At 33.4% G+C, this 22,166-nt stretch overlaps 3 protein-coding genes across 5 annotated transcripts; 1 reads left to right on the top strand and 2 right to left on the bottom strand.

Annotated features, from left to right (window-relative positions):
* Positions 1-5,956: 5,956 nt before the first annotated feature.
* Positions 5,957-11,570, top strand: LOC25486962 (26S proteasome non-ATPase regulatory subunit 1 homolog A). 2 transcript variants are annotated; one of them, XM_013608795.3, is made up of 14 exons: positions 5,957-6,162; positions 6,273-6,446; positions 6,694-6,763; positions 7,066-7,171; positions 7,344-7,440; positions 7,533-7,701; positions 8,010-8,482; positions 8,587-8,722; positions 8,808-9,053; positions 9,128-9,348; positions 9,426-9,684; positions 9,802-10,034; positions 10,105-10,624; positions 10,775-11,570. In XM_013608795.3, the coding sequence occupies exons 2-14, from the start codon at positions 6,301-6,303 to the stop codon at positions 11,096-11,098; spliced, it is 3,000 nt and encodes a 999-aa protein (XP_013464249.1). In that variant the 5' UTR covers positions 5,957-6,162; positions 6,273-6,300; the 3' UTR covers positions 11,099-11,570. The 2 variants fall into 2 exon arrangements, with proteins under 2 accessions (XP_013464249.1, XP_024632245.1); XM_024776477.2 differs by lacking the exons at positions 5,957-6,162; positions 6,694-6,763 and having other exon boundaries at positions 6,312-6,446.
* An 880-nt stretch (positions 11,571-12,450) lies between these two features.
* On the bottom strand, positions 12,451-13,235 carry LOC25486961 (histidine kinase 4). Its single transcript, XM_024777507.2, has 4 exons — positions 13,080-13,235; positions 12,799-12,985; positions 12,649-12,700; positions 12,451-12,531 (listed from the first exon to the last, which is right to left on the bottom strand). Exons 1-4 carry the CDS (start codon positions 13,175-13,177, stop codon positions 12,485-12,487), a joined length of 384 nt encoding a protein of 127 aa, XP_024633275.1. The 5' UTR covers positions 13,178-13,235; the 3' UTR covers positions 12,451-12,484.
* Positions 13,236-19,154: 5,919 nt separating this feature from the next.
* On the bottom strand, positions 19,155-21,920 carry LOC25486960 (transcription termination factor MTEF1, chloroplastic). 2 transcript variants are annotated; one of them, XM_013608793.3, is made up of 2 exons: positions 21,614-21,920; positions 19,155-20,132 (listed from the first exon to the last, which is right to left on the bottom strand). In XM_013608793.3, the coding sequence occupies exons 1-2, from the start codon at positions 21,761-21,763 to the stop codon at positions 19,296-19,298; spliced, it is 987 nt and encodes a 328-aa protein (XP_013464247.2). In that variant the 5' UTR covers positions 21,764-21,920; the 3' UTR covers positions 19,155-19,295. The 2 variants fall into 2 exon arrangements, with proteins under 2 accessions (XP_013464247.2, XP_039686572.1); XM_039830638.1 differs by lacking the exon at positions 21,614-21,920 and adding an exon at positions 20,937-21,201.
* Positions 21,921-22,166: the final 246 nt, after the last annotated feature.

The raw sequence follows: 22,166 nt of genomic DNA, 5'->3' as shown, positions 1-22,166 counted from the left end.
TAATAGGCATTTACCCCCTTAATATATGTCACTTTTGGTTTTGCCCTCTGTAAAAAAAAAAAAAAAAAATATTGGATTCGATCCTTGTAAAAAAAATTGTTTTGGAAAACCCCTCTAGGCCAACTGACAGTGCATTTTTGCTGATGTGGCATGCTGCGTCACTTTTTTCGGCTGACATGGCGCCCAGACTGTATAATTATTTTTATTTTTTAATGGGGTACACATGGAATTTATTATTTTTTTTAAAATTCTTATAATATTTTTAAAAACGAAAAAAATATTATAAAAAAATGAAATAAATTCTGGAAAAATAAAAATGATTAAAAAAGGGAAATAGTAATGGAAAAATTAATAAAAATCTGCTAAAATGATAAAATCTAGAAAATTTTAAAAATCTGGAAAAATATAAAATCTGGTAAAATCTAGAAAATTTAATAAAATAAAATCTGGAAAAATGAAGAAAATTCATTTTTTTTTTCAAAAGTAAGAAGTTTTATTTTATAAAAAAAATGAAAAATTCAGGAACTTAAAATATTTCAAAATTTATAAATATAATAAGAATAGAATTAAAAATAAAAATTCAGATTTTTCTTTCAAAATTAAAAAGTTTGTTTTTTTTATTTTTAATATAGAAAATCAAAATATTGAAAAGTATTTTCATAATTAAAAAAACATAACATTAGATTATGAAGAATAGAATTAAGGACTTGTTATTCAATAAATTGACTTATATACCGGTGTCAATCAATATCCAATGTATCATGTTATTCATCTAGATTATATTTTCGAATAAAATAAAATTCTAGAAATTAATTTTTAAAATCAAAATAATTATATAATAATATATTTTCAATTTTTTTTATAATTTTAATTTAATTCAGATTTTTTTAATTTTTTTTGAAAATTTTGATATATATTAATTTTTTCCAAATTTCTTTTTTTATTAATTTTTCCCTAATAATTTTCGTTTTTAAAATTTTTTTAATCATTTTTCCAAAAATTTATTTCATTTTTAAAAAAATAAAATCATAAATGCCATGTGTACCCCATTAAAAAATAAAAATAATTATACAATCAGCGCGCCACGTCATCCGAAAAAGTGACGCAGCATGCCAAATCAGCAAAAATGCACAGTCAGCTGGCCTATGGGGGTTTTCCAAAACAAAAAAAAAATTACAAGGACCGAATCCAAAAAAAATAAAATTACAGGGTGTAAAACCAAAAGTGACCTATATTACAGGGGGTAAAGATCTATTAATCCTTTTTTTTTATTTGTGTGTACTAATTAAGATATCCGTCATATACAGGTGTTTTCGGCAAACTACGAGTTAGTTCTGATTATTACAAGTGGGATCGAACCAAAAATTTCAGGACATGTTGTGCAAAGGTTTTGACGAAAACAGTTTGAAAAAGGCCACAAAATGCACTCAGGTTACTTAGAGAGCAAGACGGGTTTTAGAGTTTAAAAAAGGGCACTATCTCTCGACAGGTTTGAAAAGACATGCATAAAAGTAAAAGTTTAAACGCATAATAGAGTTCTGCTTGTGAATTGATGTTTAGAACTAAATAGCAACGGATAAAACAGAGAGAGAAAGAAGAAATACACAAAGTAATTATACATGTTCCTTCCACAAACCGGAAGTAGTCATGTCCCCCTTGCACTTCCAAGGAGAGTTCACTAAAAATGTAATATCTGATCACAACTACTCACTGCTAAAACTAGCAAGAGACTTCAAATACTCAAGCACAACTGCAAGAGACTTCCTATGCTCTTGAACACAACCAAGAGACTTTTAATGCTCAAGCACAACTGCAAGAGACTTCTAATTCAAACAGAATTACACAGAAAATTGTTTGAGGTTGAACATTTGATATACAATCAGTGGTGTTCACAATACAAATCAGATACAAACTCTTAATACTCTAGAATTTCTAATGTATGAACTTTGATAAGAAATTCTAAGTGAACTTTTGATGCAGAACAATTTCAACAGAGTTTTGGCGCTTTCAAATTGTTGTAGAGTCTTGTCATTCTCTAAGTCTTCACTCCTTTATATAAAGGTGTGAAAGAGACGTTGTGAATTGTCAGCATATCAACTTTGATCAATCAACAATGATCTTTTGCCTGATATGGTTATTGTTCTATGAAGGATCAATTTCAAATCCATTCCCAGTATGTAGGAACATTGTTGCAGGCAGAGCTATTATCCTTGCCTTGTAGCAGAGACACAAACTGAGTAGTGGAGATAGTGATGGTACACTTTGTACAATTGTACTATGTCAACGCTCTTCAAAGAACAAGCATCCAATGTTTTCAAATCCTTTCAAAATAGTTGTTGCTTCACTCCAATGATCTTTTGCAATGCTTGGACGAGATTGAATCCATTGAACAACCTTTGAAGTTTTAAGTCTTGCATCTCCCGATGAACTTCAGCTTCTGATGAGATGCTTCTGATGAACTTGCTTTTGATGACGTCATCACTTCAGGAGCACTTTTGACTTCAGGAGCACTTCTCTTCAGACGTTCTAAGCTTCCTTTTTGTTGATTCCTTAGCTCTTAATTTTCTCTTTCAGAACCTAATAATGATATCAAAATTTTGTCTATGGTCTTGTACACCTGAACAAATATTAGCATGTCCAATTGACAATTTTTAATACCTTGTTATCATCAAAACTCTCAAAGGGTAATGTTAAACATATTTTGTTCCAACAAGGTAAAATGCATTGCATAAAAGTAAAGTGGTCCGATAAATCAATTTACATACATTATGTATAACTCGTTTCCCTATGTGTCAGTAGTTTGAGTATTGTAGAATTTCTATAAATGATTTGTGACCCGTTTTCCGACTGGGAAACTCTGATTTATGTATACATAAAGAAAATAATTAGTAAAAGCCTGATCCAATGATCAACACTTTCTCCATCTTGGACAACCGTCTGTCTCCACGTTTCCACTTCAGGAAACCGTCTTTGATTTGGATTTGAATCTTCCCGCTTCGATTGCCTTTGCTTGACTTCGACGACATTGCGCATTTGGCCTTGTCTTGTCGAACTCTGAATTCTTCATGTTAGGCTTGTGTCTCGTCGAAACTCTCAATTTAGAATGATGCAACTTTCGATTCCTGCAAAAATAAAAGTCAACTAAATATTGACCATATTAAACGAGTCTGTCGAAATTGCAGGCTAACAACCGGTCCATGACAAATTTTATTTATGAATATCATGCACACACATTTTTTACCATCCTTAATTAGAGTATTGTTGTTCACACATTTGATTTGGCTGAGAAACACGAGTAATTTATTCAAATACCCTTCGACAGTTAACTACCGAAATTTTAAAAAAATCGGCTGCATTTAACTGCCGAGGAAAACTTCGGCAGTTAACTGCTGAGGAATTTCAAACCTGAAATTAAATAAGGAAATACACCTAAATTTTCCCTTAATTAAATTTAATTCTTTAATACATGATTCTTTTTATAATGTTGTTGATTTTATTCATATAATTTTGTTGCCATAAATGAAGAAATATGAGATCCTAGAATTACATATTCGATCATGTTTCTTATTAGTAATAGAAAAGAGGTTTTATTTCTAAAAAAAAAAAAAAAGAGGTTTTATTAATAGAATAATTACAAATATAATTCTTTCAAAAAAAAAATTACAAATATAATTATTTGAAAGAGAGATGAATAATATCTAAAATATTATAAAGTAATAATAGGTTAGTCAAACCTATGAATAATGACAGACATCAATGAAATTAATTACAAATATAATTATTCTATTATATATAATGTTTTTTGTTGTTGCATTTTTTTTTATTGAATCACCATTTTAAGTCCATTAATTACCGATGACTAACATTTTTCTTTGTTGTTGCATTTTTATTTTTTGTTGTTGCGTTTTTCATGTTAATTAAAGTAATAATATCTAAAATATTAGTATAAAGTAATAATGGTTAGTCAAACCTATGAATAATGACAAACATCAATGAAATTAATTCTTGTAAAAAAAAATCAATGAAATTAATTACTAATAATTACAAATATAATTATTCTATCATTTGTAACGTTTTTGTTGTTGCATTTTTTTATTAAATCATCATTTTAGGTCCATTAACTACCAATTGCAGATATTATTCTTCTCTCATATTTCTTCATTTATGGCAACAAAATCATATGAATGAAATCATAAAAAATAATTATGTTTAATTCCTTAAAAGGATTAAAGAATTAAATTTAATTAAGGAAAATTTAGGTGTATTTTCTTATTTAATTTTAGATTTGAAATTCCTCGGCAGTTAACTGCCGAAGTTTTCCTCGGCAGTTAATTGCAACCGGTTCTTTAAAATTTCGGCAGTTAACTACTGAGGGGCATTTGAATAATTTACTCGTGTTAACCAAATGTGTCAACAACAATTCTCCCTTAATTATATGCTTAATACAAACAACGGGTAAATACACTAGGTATTAGTATTGAAAATTAAGATAGGTGTGAGAGAGAACACATACGAGAAGAATAAGAGAATTGCTGTTCCCACATTACAAAAGGCTATGCCACACGAGTAAATGACGTTTTTGTCCCTGCGACAGTTAACTACCGATGTTTGGAACCGGCTGCAGTTAACTCCCGAAGTTCCTTCGGCAGTTAACTGCCGACGAAAAAAGTAAAAAAAAAAAACCTCGGCACTTTACTGCGGAGGAACTCATCAATTTTTTTTTATCAGCAAAGTGACACTAGCCTCATCAATTTCTTGTAGATACATCAGATATCTTTTGCTTTTTGTGAGAAGATCTTGTTGTCCTAGAAGTTTCCTCTGATTTAACAGTTTCAGACTTTGGCTCAGGTGTAGGTACTTTAGATCCCTTTTGCATTCTAGTTTTCTTTGTAGCTTCCTTTGGTTTCACAGTTTCAGATTTTTTGATTGTCACTTTGTAGCTTAGTGTCACTTTGTTGATAAAAATTTTTTTTATGAGATCCTCAGCAGTAAAGTGCCGAGGTTTTTTTTTTTTTTTTTTCGTCGGCAGTTAACTGCCGAAGGAACTTCGGGAGTTAACTGCAACCAGTTTCAAACTTCAGTAGTTAACTGCTGTAAGGGCAAAAACGTCATTTACTCGTGTGGCACAACCTTATATAATGTGGGAACAGCAATTCTCGAAGAATAACTATTGATTTCAATCAAAACTGTTCATTACTGTACAAGATATCCAATGGCTTGCTCAACACACTTTTTTAAAAAAAATAAAAAAAATTACTCCAAACACGTCTACCGTAGCCAGGACCGTATAGCACAAAGGAAAGGAAACTAACATACATTATTACGTTGTATCAATATTCATCGATTTGTTTTGAGAGTTTTGGAGGGGAGGGAAGGGGAAATTTTTAATTTGAAGTGTTTGGTTCAATTTTTAGAAGGGAGAGGAGGGGAGTAAATTTCTTTAAAATTTTATTGCATTGCCATAATCATCCTTAAATTAATTTCAAATCTCAATATTAACCTTGTAACAACTTTTATTATTATTAAATTATATTATCTTTGTAACAATCTTATTATTATTACGTTATCTTATTCTTGTAACAATTTTTATTATTATTTTGTTATATTTATTTTTAACAACTTTTATTATTATATTATCCATCATTCTTATTCGTTAGATCTAAAAATCACTCATACTACTACTTTGTTAATGTCAACGGTCTTATTATTATTATTATCCTATTTTAATTCAACTTATTATTGTTTGTTGTTCCTTTTTTTCAATGTTAATTCACTTATTCATGTCTTGTTGTGCAAAATATATGAACCAATTTGAGTAAAATAAGTAGCTTAGATCCGTGCTTGTCATTTGTCGGTCTCGAAAATCGTAAAATCAAATAATTTCTTTTATTTAATTAAAAATAATTTTAAAATCCTTTCCCATCCCCCTTCGTTAAAATCCATCCCCTTCCTTTCCCTCCTAATTCTCTAAACCCTCAGTATCACTTCACGAAGAAAAGAAAACGAGTGAACCTTAGATCTGCCACCACCAAACCACCGCGGCACCACCGCACTCATCCTCCACCGTCCACTCTGTGTTGCCTCACGCTTCTCTCTCTACCGTAACTCTACTGTCACGCCGTCGCACCCCCACACCGCAAGCTTCATCATCTCCAATTCTTGGTGAGTCATCTTCTCTATTCAATCTTACTTTTTGAATCATGTTCATACATTACTACTTTTTGGTAATATTAATTTTTTGTGTATACGAAACCCTAACCCTACTCAATCAGCTTTTTCTTCGAGCTCTCTCTCTCATTCATGGCTACGACGTTGGTCAGCTCAGCCGGTGGCATGTTGGCCATGCTCAATGAGGCACATATCTCCCTAAAGCTTCATGCACTCTCCAACCTCAACAATCTGGTCGATAGCTTCTGGCCAGAGATCTCCACCAGTGTTCCCCTAATGTATGATTTCACTCTTTTTTTGTAGTCAAATTATATTTGCAAGAGTTTATTTTCAATCGTCTAGGTTCAGTGACAAAATTCAACAATTCAGTCTTGAATAGTGTTGACGAATAGCACCACCATTGTGTAGTAGAATTTGTTGGAATCTTGTTTCTTTCTTACTTGGTTGAATTAGTTTTTTAGTGTTGATGAATTAGCAGCACCATTGGGTTTAAACATGTGTGGTTTGTATGTATGTGTTAAATAGTGAGAGTTTGTACGAAGAGGAGGCCTTTGATCAGCACCAAAGGCAACTTGCCGCACTACTCGTATCCAAGGTAGTATTGTTCTGCTCATTATTTGAACTGTCACATGTTCTATTGGTGACTATGCGATGCTGTTTTTTGCATATATGGAGTCTCTTTCTTCATGTAGCTGTTATGATGTGTTTTACATGATATTTGAGATAACAAATAAGTATTGTTGGCTTTCATCCTTTTTTATTGTACCCGGCTTCTAAACCAATCACCAGAGTCCTTATGTTTTTTCATATCCCTATATTATTATTCTTAGATGCTGGATTTCGTGTCTCATGGTTTGTGTTTTTACTATCTAATTTTTTTTCGCTCCTTTATCTTAGGTATTTTATTACTTGGGTGAGCTGAATGACTCACTATCCTATGCCCTTGGAGCTGGTCCTCTGTTTGATGTGTCACAGGATTCTGACTATGTTCATACTCTTCTAGGTGAGAATCGCTATTTGGTTTTATTCTATTTAATTTAAAGCTGTATGCAGATCTTTCAAAAATACTATGATCTCTATGAAAATGGACCGCAGTGATAATATTGGTTCAGTTAGTGTTACTTGTTAGTGGTTTTATTCATTTTGGTATAATTTATAAAATCTTACGTTTTCAGCTAAGGCTATAGATGAATATGCTAGTTTCAAATCTAAGGCAGCAGAGTCACAAGTGGACCCGAGACTCGAAGCAGTTGTGGAAAAATTGTTGGATAAGTATGTATAAACTATAATCATTCTTATGTTTTTTGCATCCTTAACTTTGAGTTTCCTCAATTCTCAATTTTCGTTGCTTTTCCTCAATTCAGGTGTATTGTGGATGGAAAATACCAACAAGCTATGGGAACTGCCATTGAATGCAGGAGATTGGATAAACTTGAGGAAGCAATTACAAGAAGTGAAAATGTTGAAGGAACTCTATCATACTGCATTCATGTCTCTCATTCCTTTGTGAATCTTAGAGAATACAGACAGGAGGTAAGGGAAATGAGATCTTATAGTTATATTGAAGTCTATACGCAGAATATATCCGGAAAATCTTCCCTTCCTTTTTCATCCCTTTAATTTTAGATATTGAGCTATATTCCATTGAAATTTTTATGATTTTAATCATCTTTTAAACGTCTCTTTTGGTGTTGACCGTTAAATAGTTAATAGGACTCTCAAATCTTTAGCAACTGTTCTCAAATGAGACAAATGTTTGTGCTGGAAATATTTATGAAGAATTTTTGACAGCGGTGGTCTTGACAAAAGTTGATATTACTTGTTTTTTTTGTTTTGTTCAGGTTCTCCGCCTGCTTGTTAAAGTATTTCAAAAGCTTCCTTCACCAGATTATCTGAGCATTTGTCAGTGTCATATGTTCTTGGATGAGCCAGAGGGGGTTGCGAGCATATTGGAAAAACTTTTACGTTCTGAAAACAAAGATGATGCTCTTTTGGCACTTCAAATAGCTTTTGATTTGGTCGAGAATGAGCACCAAGCTTTTCTTCTAAATGTCAGAGATCGCCTTTCATTACCAAAGTCTCAACCTTTAGAGTCCGTAGAGCCAAAACCCAGTGATGCAGATTCTACTCTGAATGCTGGTGTGAATGGACCAGATGATGTTCCAATGACGGATGGGGAATCGGCTTCCGCTGTCAATGTGCCTGAGGATCCAAGTGAAAAAATGTATGCTGAGAGGTTAAACAAAATAAAGGGAATTTTGTCCGGAGAAACTTCAATACAGCTGACTCTGCAGTTCCTTTACAGCCATAACAAGTGAGACTGTTTTCTTTAATAATATTTTTTTTAGATCATCATTTATTTGTTGGTACTTGGTAGTATGTTGGTTCTTATACTGATTGGATGTAATTTGCATTCAGATCTGACCTCCTTATTTTGAAGACAATAAAGCAGTCTGTGGAGATGAGAAATAGTGTCTGCCACAGTGCTACCATTTATGCCAATGCAATAATGCATGCTGGAACAACCGTGGATACATTCCTGAGGGAAAATTTGGTGAGTTATTATCGCATAGTTTTGTTTTCCCCCTCTTTCCCTGTAATTTCCCATTCTTAAGGTTTTTGTCCCTTTAAAATTTTAGGATTGGTTGAGCAGAGCTACTAATTGGGCCAAATTCAGTGCAACAGCTGGACTTGGTGTTATCCATAGAGGTCATTTGCAGCAGGGAAGGTCACTGATGGCACCCTACTTGCCTCAGGGTGGGACTGGTGGTGGTAGTCCATACTCAGAAGGTGGTGCTCTTTATGCCCTCGGTCTGATTCATGCCAACCATGGAGAGGGCATCAAACAATTCCTCCGTGATAGTTTGCGCAGCACTACTGTTGAGGTGCTCATAAATATAGATAATTCTCCCGTCAAAGAAAAGACTATTGCTATATCTAATGTGTTGTTTATGGCCAGGTCATTCAACATGGTGCATGTCTAGGTCTTGGATTGGCATCTCTAGGAACTGCTGATGAGGATATTTATGAAGAAATAAAAAATGTTCTCTACACTGATAGTGCTGTTGCCGGTGAGGCTGCTGGTATCAGTATGGGCCTACTCATGGTTGGAACAGGCAGCGATAAGGCAAATGAAATGCTCACTTATGCACACGAGACACAACACGAAAAAATTATAAGGTAAAGGTGCTTCACCTGGCAATCCGTTAAACCATGGCTTCTCTGGCTCTGATATTTATTGTTTCTAAATGTTTCAGAGGGTTAGCTCTGGGAATCGCTCTTACGGTTTACGGAAGAGAAGAAGAGGCGGACACTTTAATTGAGCAGATGACTCGAGATCAGGATCCAATATTACGTTATGGTGGCATGTATGCGCTGGCTTTGGCGTATAGCGGAACAGCAAACAATAAGGCCATTCGTCAATTACTTCACTTTGCTGTGTCTGATGTGAGTGATGATGTCAGGAGGACTGCAGTCCTAGCATTAGGGTTTGTGTTGTACTCTGATCCAGAGCAGGTTAGTTCTGTCCTTTTCTTTTTATATTTCCTCTTGTCCTGAGTTACTTTTTTTTGTGGCTGTAGTCTGTTTTGGCTGATTTTTTGTGATTTACAATGTTACTTTCCTACACCGCAGACTCCGCGAATTGTTTCCCTCCTATCAGAATCATACAATCCACATGTTCGTTACGGAGCAGCTCTTGCTGTGGGCATTTCCTGTGCGGGTACAGGTCTTAGTGAGGCCATATCCTTGCTGGAGCCTCTGACTTTGGATGTCGTTGATTTTGTTCGTCAGGGTGCCCTCATAGCAATGGCTATGGTCATGGTTCAGATTAGTGAAGCTAGTGATTCGCGTGTTGGAACATTCAGGTAAGGAAAGTATATTATTTGGATGTTGAAACAATAAATCTGTTGATTTCTGACATGCCGTGTATTCCAGGAGACAATTGGAGAAAATTATCCTTGACAAGCATGAGGATACCATGAGCAAGATGGGTGCAATTTTGGCCTTTGGAATCCTTGATGCTGGCGGAAGAAATGTGACCATAAGACTACTTTCTAAGACTAAGCATGATAAAATTACTGCAGTGGTTGGTCTTGCAGTTTTCAGCCAATTTTGGTATTGGTACCCTCTCATCTATTTCATAAGCTTGGCTTTTTCACCAACGGCTTTAATCGGTCTGAACTATGATCTGAAATCTCCAAAGTTTGAGTTCTTGTCTCATGCAAAGCCTTCACTTTTTGAATACCCCAAGCCTACCACTGTTCCCACAACCACTTCAACAGTGAAACTTCCGACTGCTGTTTTGTCAACATCAGCTAAGGCCAAAGCGAGGGCTAGTAAGAAAGCTGAGGAACAGAAGGCTAATGCTGAAATTGCATCTAGTCCCGACTCTACATCAGCTCCAAGTGCTGGAAAAGGAAAGTCTTCCAGTCAGAAGGATGGAGAAGCCATGCAGGTAATGCATACATTATCACATTATAAGTGAAGATTGTTTTATTACAGTTCTCTTAGATTCATGACTTGTCAGATCACATTATTATTTCTGTTAAAATATTTGATTTCTACGTGCAACTTAATAACATTTCGAATCTTTATTGTTTTAAAGGTTGATAGCCCAACAGAGAAGAAATCAGAGCCCGAGCCTACTTTTGAGATTCTAACAAATCCAGCAAGAGTGGTTCCTGCTCAGGAGAAGTTCATTAAATTTTTGCAGGACAGCAGATATGTTCCAGTTAAGTTGGCACCTTCAGGGTTTGTGCTTCTTAAAGACTTGCGTCCTACCGAGCCTGAAGTTCTTGCTATCACCGACACACCTGCATCTACCACATCAACTGCTGGCGGGCCAGGACCAGGATTGCAGAGTTCTTCATCAGCAATGGCTGTGGATGAGGAGCCTCAACCTCCTCAACCATTCGAGTACACATCTTAAGTTTGGTTCTTATTCTCAAAAGTTCAAATCTTCGTCAAGGTGCTTAGAAAATTGGCTCTCTTGAGAGAGTAGCTACATGAATGAATTGTTCAAGTCACTACTACTTGATCTATTGCCCACTTAAAGTCAAATTCCTAGGCGTGAATTTCTTTTTCCTTAAAAGACTTTAGTGTGGTATTTGCTCTACTACGTGGTTAATTGTGAATAGGTTCTCATTATATGTAAATCAAAGTGGGGCATAGAAGCTGCATGCAGCCGATCTGCAGCGTTTAATTTGTTTTTATCGTATCAATTTTTTTTTTAAGAACCTGTCCAACTTATGGTCTCACTAAATTGGCCAAGGTAGACTGTAGAATAGTAACTCCGTTGAGGATTTTCATTTAGAAGGTTGTAGTTCTTTCATGCTAACAATTTTTAGTGTTCATAATCACGAATCTCTGAAGTGAATTTAAGCTTTTGTATTGCTGATTAATTGAGTTGTGCTATCATAGAAGGAACTAGGCGTTAAAAATCAACATTTACTTTTTGTTTCTATGCTTTTAGAGTCTTCCTTCAACCTTAAAAGTAGATAAAACTTGAAAATTGAAAATAACAAGACTTGCATGTATAGTGCTTCCATCACTAGTTTGATTTCTCATATCAAAGTAAATAAATCAAACATGTATATTTCATTATAACTTTCTCATGGTGCTTCCATCAGTAGTCGATTTTCTCATAACAAAGTAAACAAATCCTCAGTTTTGGAATAAATTACACAAACTTATTGACATTTGTTGTTTCACATCGTCAAGTTTGTGTTGCAAAATGTACATGTGTTCGAGAGTAAGATTCAAATTAATTTAACAAGGTGTTAAAATTGGAATTGTAGAGCAGTTAGACACATTTCTCATGCTGTGCAATGTACATACTAGTATGTGTTTGGACATGGATATAATCTTCTCAAATTTTTTTCATCCATTTTTTTTTTCAATTTTCACATCCCAACCTTTAAACGACCCTTCATTTTTTTTTAAATAACGATGTTATCCTTCCCAGGATCTCCCATAACAATATCTGGAACTTTATCAGAAACAAACACTGCCAGCTATGAAAGGTAAAATGAAAAAAAAGGATAATGAAGTTAGATCATCAAATAAAGAGAGGAAGCCGAATTAAGATATCATTATGAAACTGTATTAGCCTTCGCAATAGGTTTAGCGAGAATTGAGCATACCTCTAAACCTTTGTGTCTAGACTTCTCTGAAAAAAGAGAGAGGACATCATCGAGTATGGAACGAAGGTCAAATGGAACCGCTTCCAGCTCTAATTTGCCAGCTTCAATTTTTGCTCGGTCAAGCACTTCGTTTAATCAGAGCCTTCCCACATGCTTGAGCGGTCTGAGCATAGTCACGTTGGGTTGAGTTCAATTCCGTGTAGAAGCAGACCAAGCATTCCTACAATCATACAGAGTTTTGTTTTGTGATAACATTATTAATGAGAAAGTGAAAGGTATGAAAGCATATGTTACATTTTAGGCAGAGAGAGAGAGAGAGAGAGAATCTTGGAGTTACCTAAAATGCCATTCATAGGTGTTCTAATTTCATGAGAGACAGTAGCTAGAAACTGACATAAAAAACAAAATTTCAGTATTAGTTATTGTTGCGTAATCAAAGAAAATATCGAAATATGCCAAGTGCCAACGACATGTCAAGGAAAAGTACCTGTGACTTAGCAACATCGGCTGCCTCTGCTCGAACTTTTAGCTCCTGCATTTCGTGGAAATCATCCTCTACTTTGACAATATAATTCCCAGCACCATATAAAATGTAACCGATTAATAGAAGAATCACAAAGAATAGGATTGCAGTAGAAAGTGCTGTCCAATTTGGCGGTGCCTTCTGGTGATACCTGTACAAAAGTTTGATCATAAGCATCTTTCTGCTGACAAAATGCCGAAAGTCAGTTCCAGAAAATGTAATGTACAGTAGCCAGAAGAACCTACCTACATATCATTTGATGTTTCCTGTATGGATCTCCAAAATCAAGCTTACTTTCATGGACAAGAGAAACATCACCTTCTTCGTATTGGTTGCCATACATGATTAGGGGATCAGTAGAGTTCGTGACATCATATACATTTGAAATGCTTACAACAAAATATAACCAAATACAAGCCTTGTAACAGAAACAGTTTTCTTCAACTCAATGATAGAAGCTGTGTCGATAACACTAATGGTGGCATTGGTGGATTAACTGTTGCTTAATAAAATGCTAATAATGTACCTAAGATTTTTATACTAAACACAACCTTCATCCTCTAATTACTCATATGAAACATAAGAAAAAAGATTCTAAAAACAAAAGGCTGACAATTAGTGAAATAAGGATATACCCTGCGGTCGCTTTAATGAGCTCTTCTGTTGTTGGGTTGGGAGGGAACTTAGATTTGTAAACAGGAAATGTTAAAACCACACCAAGATGATGAGAACCCAACAACCTAAAAGGGCTAGTCATAACAGCTTTCCCAGTAGCTCTAGCTCTCATTATGTTCTCTCGATCCTCCTGCATTGCAAAAATGAGAAATTGTAGTAATATAAGTAATCCTACACAAAAAAAAAAAAAAAAAGCCGTGGAATGGTTCACATGTCGTTCTTTACCTCTCCAGACATCATATCAATAGACTCAAGGTAAGAGACAGTTTACTGAGCAAATATGACCGGTGCATACTCATCCCTAACCGGTGAAGCCTCACTTTCCATTGTCTTTATATAACCACTCCATGCTGCTTCTGAAACCGCTCTCTTTCCAACGTAGGGTGGTTTGTGAAACATAGAAATAAAGTTATCTATAAAACCAACGTGTGTGACGAAGAGGCTGAAACAAATGACTTTACATTGTAACTTTTAAAAGCATTGCGATGAAAAGCGAAGAACGGTCAATAACGAGAATGTGGTGCTCGTCATCATTAGAAACCTTTGAAAGCGAATAGACATTATGGAGAAGAACAGAAAGATTGGAACCGAGACTTTCAACAAGATGGAGTTTACAAGAATGAGGTAAGCAAGCTTAAACGCGAACCAAAGGTTAAACACTGTCGAATGAAACACCTGTTATGAAAAAGGAGAGAAAATAAACAATTAATAGAATAGTCCCACACCGGGTGGTTTTGGAAACAGAGAAAAGATACAAGTCTATAAAAGCAACGAGTGACGGTAAGGGATTAGCATTCATTAGAGGATACTTCATGGTGTAATTAAACATCGAAGAACATTGTGGATTTTATCACAGTGGAAATAGATTGTTTCAAAAATCAATGTAACAATTATTTTCATCAACTTTGTTGCTATTCAAATCATACTAGAACACCGACCCGTGCGATGCACGGGTACATATGGGTCTTTTAGAGTTGAAGGTTATCAAATTTTTTAACCATTGATATTTTATTTTTATTAATATTAAATTGTCTTGTACTTATATTATGTTTGCAATGAGATTATACAAAAAATAATGATATGCTTCCTGACATCATTATATATCTTAACTATGTATTTTTTTCGATTGACCAATATTTCTCAATGTTATGGAGACTCCAACTTTCAGCTTTAACTTGCGATTTAAAATTCTAAAAGAGATAATTTTTTCAAAAATTCAAAGTGTCCACATTAACTGCGCTTAGGGACAAATTACTATGTTGAAAATTATATTAATGAAAAAGATTAACTCTCAATTAAGAATTAAGTCACATATAGGAATAGGTATTTTAGTGTAAGTTGAGGTGTCTCGTAAACTTACTTATAGTGTCTGTTTGGCAACACGTTTTTCTCCTCAAAACGTGGTTTTTCTTTACCAAACTCGGTTTCCAGCTTTTTTGTTTTGTTTGGGTACAGGAAAAGTGCTTCTCTAAAACGCAGTTTTGGTGCAAAACGCCGGTAGAGATGAAGCTGAAATTCCTAGCTTCTCCGGTAAAGCAAAAGCAAGTTTGGATTTTCATTTTTGGTGATTGATACACTTTACTAAATTACCCATTACTTTCTTCTCCATCTCACCCAGATCTTGCACTCCAACCACCTGCTTGTAGCATTTTATCTTTGAAACTCACAAGTACCCAGATTTGAATTTTCCTCTGCAACTCATAAACAAATAAAATCACGAAACCATTAAAGAAGGGATTTTAGTTTCGAGATGGAGGAAAAAAAGAAGGTATTGAGAGATAAAGGAAGACTGTCGAGAAAAGAAAGATACAGGCACAAGAGTGTAGAAATCCGTTGTTGAATTGTAGTTTTTTCTTTATTTCTTGGTTAATATGTTTTTTGTTGAAAAAAAAAATTCACACTTTTTTTTTTTTTTGTTGAAAGTTGGGTTGCGCTGGTGATTTTTTATCACACATTCAAATTTAGCCTTTGCAAAAGTGATAAAGAAACTTTATGTTTGGGGTGTTTGGTCATTTTACATTTAAAATCAATTTTGATTCAAACTATCCAAACAATATCAACTAATAAAAATCACTTTTAATTGAGTGTATCCAAACATAAATCAATTCACATTCAACTCACTTTTTAGCAAAATCAATTCTCTCAAACTAAATTCTATCAAAATCAATTCTCCCCACCGCTATACCAAACACACACATAGTAGTAAGAAATTTGTACATGAATAAAAATTGAACAGTATTAAAAAAAGATTACATATTGTATCAATTTTTGAAAAATCTGCCTAGAAATTGCACCTAAACTTTCAAACTTAGCACACTACATAAAAATTGTTTTCACATTTTGATAAGCAAACAAATCTATCCGTGTAGATACTCACATCCATGGAATAACTACTCCCCATGTATTCCAAAAAAATTAAAAGGATTCTTGATTTACTGCATAGCATGATCTTGAAATTATGTGAAAACCAAACATAACAACCTATCTGTTAGTTCCAAATTATGTAGAAACATTACAACAAATCTTCCTGCTTTCAAAAGCCTATTTGCATCTCCATTTCCACTCCAACAACATAAGCACTAATCCGTTGAAACTGAAACAACTTTGAAAAAGCAGAAACAACCCCAATTCCTAAAAAAAAAAAAAAACTTACCATACTTTAGTGTGTAAACCATTAGGATGATAAGCATATAAACCAATAAATCTTCAAGAAAGCTTGTGAATACTAATTCCGTTGTACTACTAATACCAATAAATATTTCTATGGCTACGTGTACTATCATTGGCTTTGGAATATGCTATCAATTGTACCATACGCTAAATAATAAAATGAGTGACTATTCCTACATATATCATACTCTTCTTAATTTTCACTTGAATGTCAATGAATCATTGGGTTAAACATACATTTTTATGAAATAAGTTTAATCACTAAGAGATTTAAAAAAGAAAATAGAGAATGGGGAGTCAATCTTCCATTTGCGGGAACCCACACATGCCACCGAACCAAGCTGCGACCACATTATCTTGTGTTACAAATGCACATACAACAAAGAAAGGCATAATAAAGAACTTGAATCCACAATATTAATATTACTTTCAAAACCGAATTATCATTATACTCTCAAATCTTCATGTACCCAATTAGAAAAAAGGACTTAAGAAAAGAATAGAAATTTAGAAGACTGCATCAAAGAATATAAACTAAAAAAAATTATGAATGAGAGGCATTTCAGTGATATCAATTCATTGTTTCTCCATTGTAACCAAAGAACAAAATTCATTGTATCTCCATTAATATTAAATTACACCGACCATTGTCAAGACTGCATCGGAGAATATTAAGCATTTTAACATAGAGGACTTATAAGAAAAGAATAGAAATTTAGAATAGTATGAAATTTGATTCAAAAACATGGATTCTTTTAATTTGTTTATGGGTGTGAGGGTTATTGAATTCATGGAGGAGTTTGGATTTGGAGAGGGGAAATGGTAGTGAGAGAGAAGTGGGATTGAAATTGAAATTGAAATTATGTTAGAGAAAGAAATTACGAAAGATGAGTCCGAGAGAAAAGAATAGGAGAAAAGGTAAGGAAAATATAGAATGAGAAGAATGGAGATAATTAGACTTTGCAAAAGGTAGGTTTTGTTGAGAATTGAAAATCTCTCGTAGGAAGCACTTCGCATTGAAAAATAACATTGTCAGCAGCCACATATTGGTACCTAGACATTGAAAATGTAACATTGGAAAGAAGCAAAAAATCCTAAAAGACCATTTATCACGGTATACAACATACCTCATAATTTTGAAGAGAATTAAATGCTTGTACAATGGAGGGAAAATATTAGGGTTAAATTAGGGTATGAGATAGCTTGACCAGACAAGCTTTAGTAAGAAAGATTTACAATGCAACAAACATAAGTTTTGGAGTTTGTTTTGGAATTTTACGTTGTTATCTGAGATATTTGTAAATGATCCATTATCAAATGTGTTCGTTTTTTCTTCTTCTTTCTTGAACAGATAAAACTTGGTTCAAATATGCTTTTAAATCCTATAAATATAGCATTTTTTCAGTCTTTTTAATTTTTTATATATTACATTAATCAATTTCAATATAAATAAATTTTACAAGAACAAAAAAAATCACAAAGTTCAAAAGAAAATAATTTAATTATTTTAGAATTTTTTAGTAGAAAATGATTGTATAAACAATTGTATAATATATAATCGCATGAAGGTATGAGTGACTTTAGACACCACGAAAAAAAGCTTGTCCTTTTTTTTTTTTTTTGAGGTAGGAAAAAAGCTTGTCCTGAAATATACTTTCAGACTACAAAATGAAAATCAAATAAGCTAGCTTATAGCTTGTTGGACTAGCTTATAAGTTTGTTTTAATAGAATGTCATGTGTTTGGTAAAAAACTTTTTTCACTAGCTTATAACGTTTTTTAATAAGCTAATCCAACTAGCTTTTTAACTTATAGCTTTTAACTTTTTACATTTTCTTCCATTTTTAACCTTTAACATTATTTTATTAGTTTTTAGAAAGAAAAAAAACTGGCCACGTTTAAAAATATGCTACCCACGTTATTATTCTTTTAGGGATAGTAACTGCTGCACTACCTCATTGCTATTTTTTATTGATATATGTTTGAAACGGTTTCTGTTAAATTCCTATTACCTATTTAGCTTTTAATTTTCTTTTTCTTTTCGCATATTTACCATATTAAATAAAACATACAAATTTGACCAAAAAAATAAAAAATAAAAATACAAATTTTTCAAAAGTAAAAAATAAAACACACAATTTTTCATAAAAAATTGAAAGACATGATTATGAAGTTGAGCAAATTTAGTTAAAAAATATCTCAATGAAGTTCATATTTCATATTTATAATTTTCAAGGGGAAAAATACATAAATATATTAGTTAAAAATGTTTATACATTTTTTTAGGTGAAAAAATGTGTATACATATAACTTATATAAATTAAACATACGTGTACTTTTATGTCATTTCATATTTACTAATTACTTAAAAAGTTAGTTTTACCAAACACTTTAATTTCAATCAGCTAACTTTTCAGCTATCAGCTTTCAGTCATCAGCTATAAGCTAGCTCTTCAACTATCAGCTAGTTTATCAGCTAGCTTATAGCTTAATTTTACCAAACACATCCCAAAAGATACACCTTCAATGGGAAAATGAATATTGCTTGAAACTTACAGGACAAAATTTGAGCTTAGTAGCTTAATCCAAAATAGACAAAAAGTAGAAGATATTACTGGTTAAGCACGAATTTAAAGTTAGTACTCTATAGCTTAATTCAACGAGTATTCAATTAAATTAAGCAGAGTCTCTTAAATACATGTTTTGTGGTTTCATCTGGTTCATATCCATTGAATTGATTATCTATTTTGGATGACAAAGCATTGTTAATGTTCTTCCTGAATGATTGGAGCAGTTAACAAGAAATTTTAAGAAAACTGGTATTCAAGACGAAATTCAAGCTCCATGTGAAAACAATAGTCAATTTGTCAGAAGGAAAACTCTCAACTTTTCTTTGCTAAATGGCCAAAAGCCCTTAAAACATGGCTATTCATAAAATAACTAAATAGTCTCAGTCTGCATCTCGGTTGGTGAGATAAGGAACACCAAAAGAGTTTTAAGCAGGAGGTTCAAAATTCGAGCCCTGTAAACTAACATAACCACTAATTTCCTAACATTATCTATCCATAAAAAATAAGTCACAAAAAACAAGGTAAATATACAGAGCAATTGTTTTGTCTATACTTGATCAATATCACGGCCAGCACACCACAAAGGAGATGTTTTCAAGGGTGTTGAAGAATTTACAAATGCTTCTAATCTATTCTGAAATGTAACTTCACTAGTCTTTAATAACAAAGGAAGTGGAAAACACACACCCATTTCTACACACCGTTTATGTCTAGGCTTAATCCTATTCTCTAAGCTAAATGAGAAATAATGAGGAAATTCTTTCACCTCCTTCAAATCTCTCCCCATTTCCACCACAAAGTAATTGTATTTAGGCTCCAAATTATTCTTAATACTATAACAAAACAGCTGAGGAAATCTTCGGAACATCGATGTAGTGTCACGGCGAGAGAATCCAATATTTTTAAAGTATTCAATTCGGGGTATAAACTTGTCTTCGACACTACATGATAGCAAATGGGTGTGCTTGTTTACCTCTTCTATGCCAATACTTTGGAGGAAGTACATAGTAGGACGAAGTTGCTTATCAACATTGCAAATAATCAACCGAGGACGGCGATTTATTACATGCTTGATATTTGAGCCACTTACACGAACTTCTCGGTGAAGGAACGTGAAGACGGGTATAATGTCTGAGACTTTGGTGGTAAGAATCTCCGGGCACATGCCAACCAAACGCCGAAACTCGATTGTAGAGAAATCCATTCCGGTAATGTATTTCACTGTGGATTTTATATCGTCAAGTGACGCAGTAACCAGCTTCGGATGATTTTCAATAAGGGAGAAAGAGTCAATACCGATAGATTCTAGATACAAGACCTTTTTTTGGAAACCGGTATCACTGTTTGGAGGTAAAGTTTGATTTGGACATCGCCATTTTACAACCTGTAATACATCAGAAGCACAGGAAATTTCAAGCTGACGATAATTAATTATTAATCACCAATTCAACATGCAAGCAAATAGTTAATTCCCTTAATAAAACATGAAATTAATGTGCATTTAACAGGAGACGAAAAGACCAAAGAAAGTGTTATTGACACAGTAAAGTCTACCATGTAACGGATACTCAGTATTGGATGGATGGGATGAAAACAATATGCATATCAGAGGTTAAACCAGAGAACAAATATCACAAGGACAATTTGTCACTGCTATTACAGTCTTGTCACTAAAATTAGTTCTTCTGTCAATATCCTAAGTGAACCATTGATCAAGTTTTTGACTCCCCTATAGCTTCTTGGTCTAATGGCTACAACTTGAACTTGTTACATGCTATAAAAACATATGTTGAACACATAACAAATAAAAACTCATCCCCCATCGAAAGTCTAAGGGTTGCATCGCTACAGAGCATAAAACTAAGGGATTGTTTGCATTAGATGTTGTACAATTCCAACGATAGTTAAGCAAAAGGAGGAATAAACTTCCTATATACTATCTATCAGCACAAAAAGTGCACCGGAAATCAACCTATTCCATTTACATCAGTTAATAAAATCGTAACCAAACACACCGTAATAAACAGTCAATTTAGTCCTTAGACTATCACTTCCTTGTCAATTTGGTCCCTAAACTATTAAAATCAACTAAAAGATCCCCTTCAGTAAGGATCTTTTAGTTGGTTTTATTAGTTTAGGAACTAAATTGAATGTTTGTTCAATTCAATTAGTAAAAGGTCTTGTGTACCATGTAACTATCCTGATAGCAAGGAATCATGAAGCGCTTAAAATCCAAAGGGTAGAAACTTTGTCCAAAATACAATCATGTAGGAGCAATTTCCCCAATCAATAAGATTTAAGAACTCTCAAATGAACAACCCCAAACCAAAATAAAAAGAAAAACCTTAATCCTTCAAGAGGCAAAGAACACCACATAATTCAACAATAAATGGCAAGACTCAAAAACATAACTAAAATTATTGTAAATATGAAATAGATATTATTCAATATCTTCAAACCTTGCCAAGGATAACCAACAATGTGTTAGAACAATGGCTATTGCACAAATAAGCAAAAACAAGTAAGAAAAACCCAAACAACCAAACTAAAGCCTATGAAGTCAGACACCAGACAGGACACGGACACTTAACACACCATTAATAATTTGAGAAAATGGCATAAATCAATGTAATTATATGTGTTGGTGTTTGTGTCTGTCTCCGAGGAGATGTGTAACGCAAATACCCAAAGCAGGAAGAAAAATCTAAACTACTGAATTAATAAGCATTGACCCAGTAAGCAAATTTTGTACTTGAACATTATTAAGCAGAAACCCAGTAATAAAAACCTAAACTTGAACATAATTAAGCATAGACCCAGTAAGAAAAAGGAAAAGTTGAAGATTATTGAGGTTGAAAGGCTCACCGTAGCTCTGACAAAAAAGGTGGGTCGTGAGGAATGAAAGGAAATGGAAGTAGGAACCCTAGAATGAAAGGGTTTGCAAAGACGAGTGAAGGATTTGGGAATGTGGTTATCGGTAGAAAACAAGGGTGTTGTAGCAGTAGCAGAACACATTTTGGTTTGGTTGGTTAAGGATAGAAAAATGAAGAAAAGGGTATCTTATCAATGAAATTAAGAAATTGAATGAGATGTTCTGGAACGGAGATTGGAGAAGTGATGGATGAGGAGATAGAGAGAATGCATGCGTGGCATTTCTTGTAGGTCCACTGTTTTTCTAATCCAACCCATACATATACATTTCTTATATTTTATTTTCATTTCAATCAACAATTAAATAAATTTTTCACCTTCTACCAAAAGATATTTCATTAAAAATTACCAATTTTGTTCATGATGTTAAATCAATGTGTATTTTCAAATGAATTATTTCAAAAATATTTAAAATATTATAACAAATTTATCCAAAAGAGTTCATAATAATTTTGTTAGTTTTTTCTTAAATTTTAAAAATTATATT

The sequence above is a fragment of the Medicago truncatula genome, chromosome 2, assembly GCF_003473485.1.
Source record: "Medicago truncatula cultivar Jemalong A17 chromosome 2, MtrunA17r5.0-ANR, whole genome shotgun sequence".
Classification (NCBI taxonomy): domain Eukaryota; kingdom Viridiplantae; phylum Streptophyta; class Magnoliopsida; order Fabales; family Fabaceae; genus Medicago; species Medicago truncatula.
This window is presented reverse-complemented; position numbering and strand designations above follow the sequence as displayed.

What these genes read in the sequence shown, in the direction of transcription:
- LOC25486962 (XM_013608795.3), top strand. Translation starts at nt 6,301, where the DNA reads ATGGCTACGACGTTGGTCAGCTCAGCCGGTGGCATGTTGGCCATGCTC. An exon ending in TTCCTTTACAGCCATAACAA is followed by an intron (nt 8,483 to 8,586) that starts GTGAGACTGTTT and finishes ATTTGCATTCAG; the next exon opens with ATCTGACCTCCTTATTTTGA. An exon ending in CATTCCTGAGGGAAAATTTG is followed by an intron (nt 8,723 to 8,807) that starts GTGAGTTATTAT and finishes TTAAAATTTTAG; the next exon opens with GATTGGTTGAGCAGAGCTAC.
- LOC25486961 (XM_024777507.2), bottom strand. Translation starts at nt 13,177, where the DNA reads ATGTATGGCAACCAATACGAAGAAGGTGATGTTTCTCTTGTCCATGAA. An exon ending in AAACATCAAATGATATGTAG is followed by an intron (nt 12,986 to 13,079) that starts GTAGGTTCTTCT and finishes ACTTTTGTACAG; the next exon opens with GTATCACCAGAAGGCACCGC. An exon ending in CCGATGTTGCTAAGTCACAG is followed by an intron (nt 12,701 to 12,798) that starts GTACTTTTCCTT and finishes TTTTTATGTCAG; the next exon opens with TTTCTAGCTACTGTCTCTCA.
- LOC25486960 (XM_013608793.3), bottom strand. Translation starts at nt 21,763, where the DNA reads ATGTGTTCTGCTACTGCTACAACACCCTTGTTTTCTACCGATAACCAC. An exon ending in CCTTTTTTGTCAGAGCTACG is followed by an intron (nt 20,133 to 21,613) that starts GTGAGCCTTTCA and finishes GATGTATTACAG; the next exon opens with GTTGTAAAATGGCGATGTCC.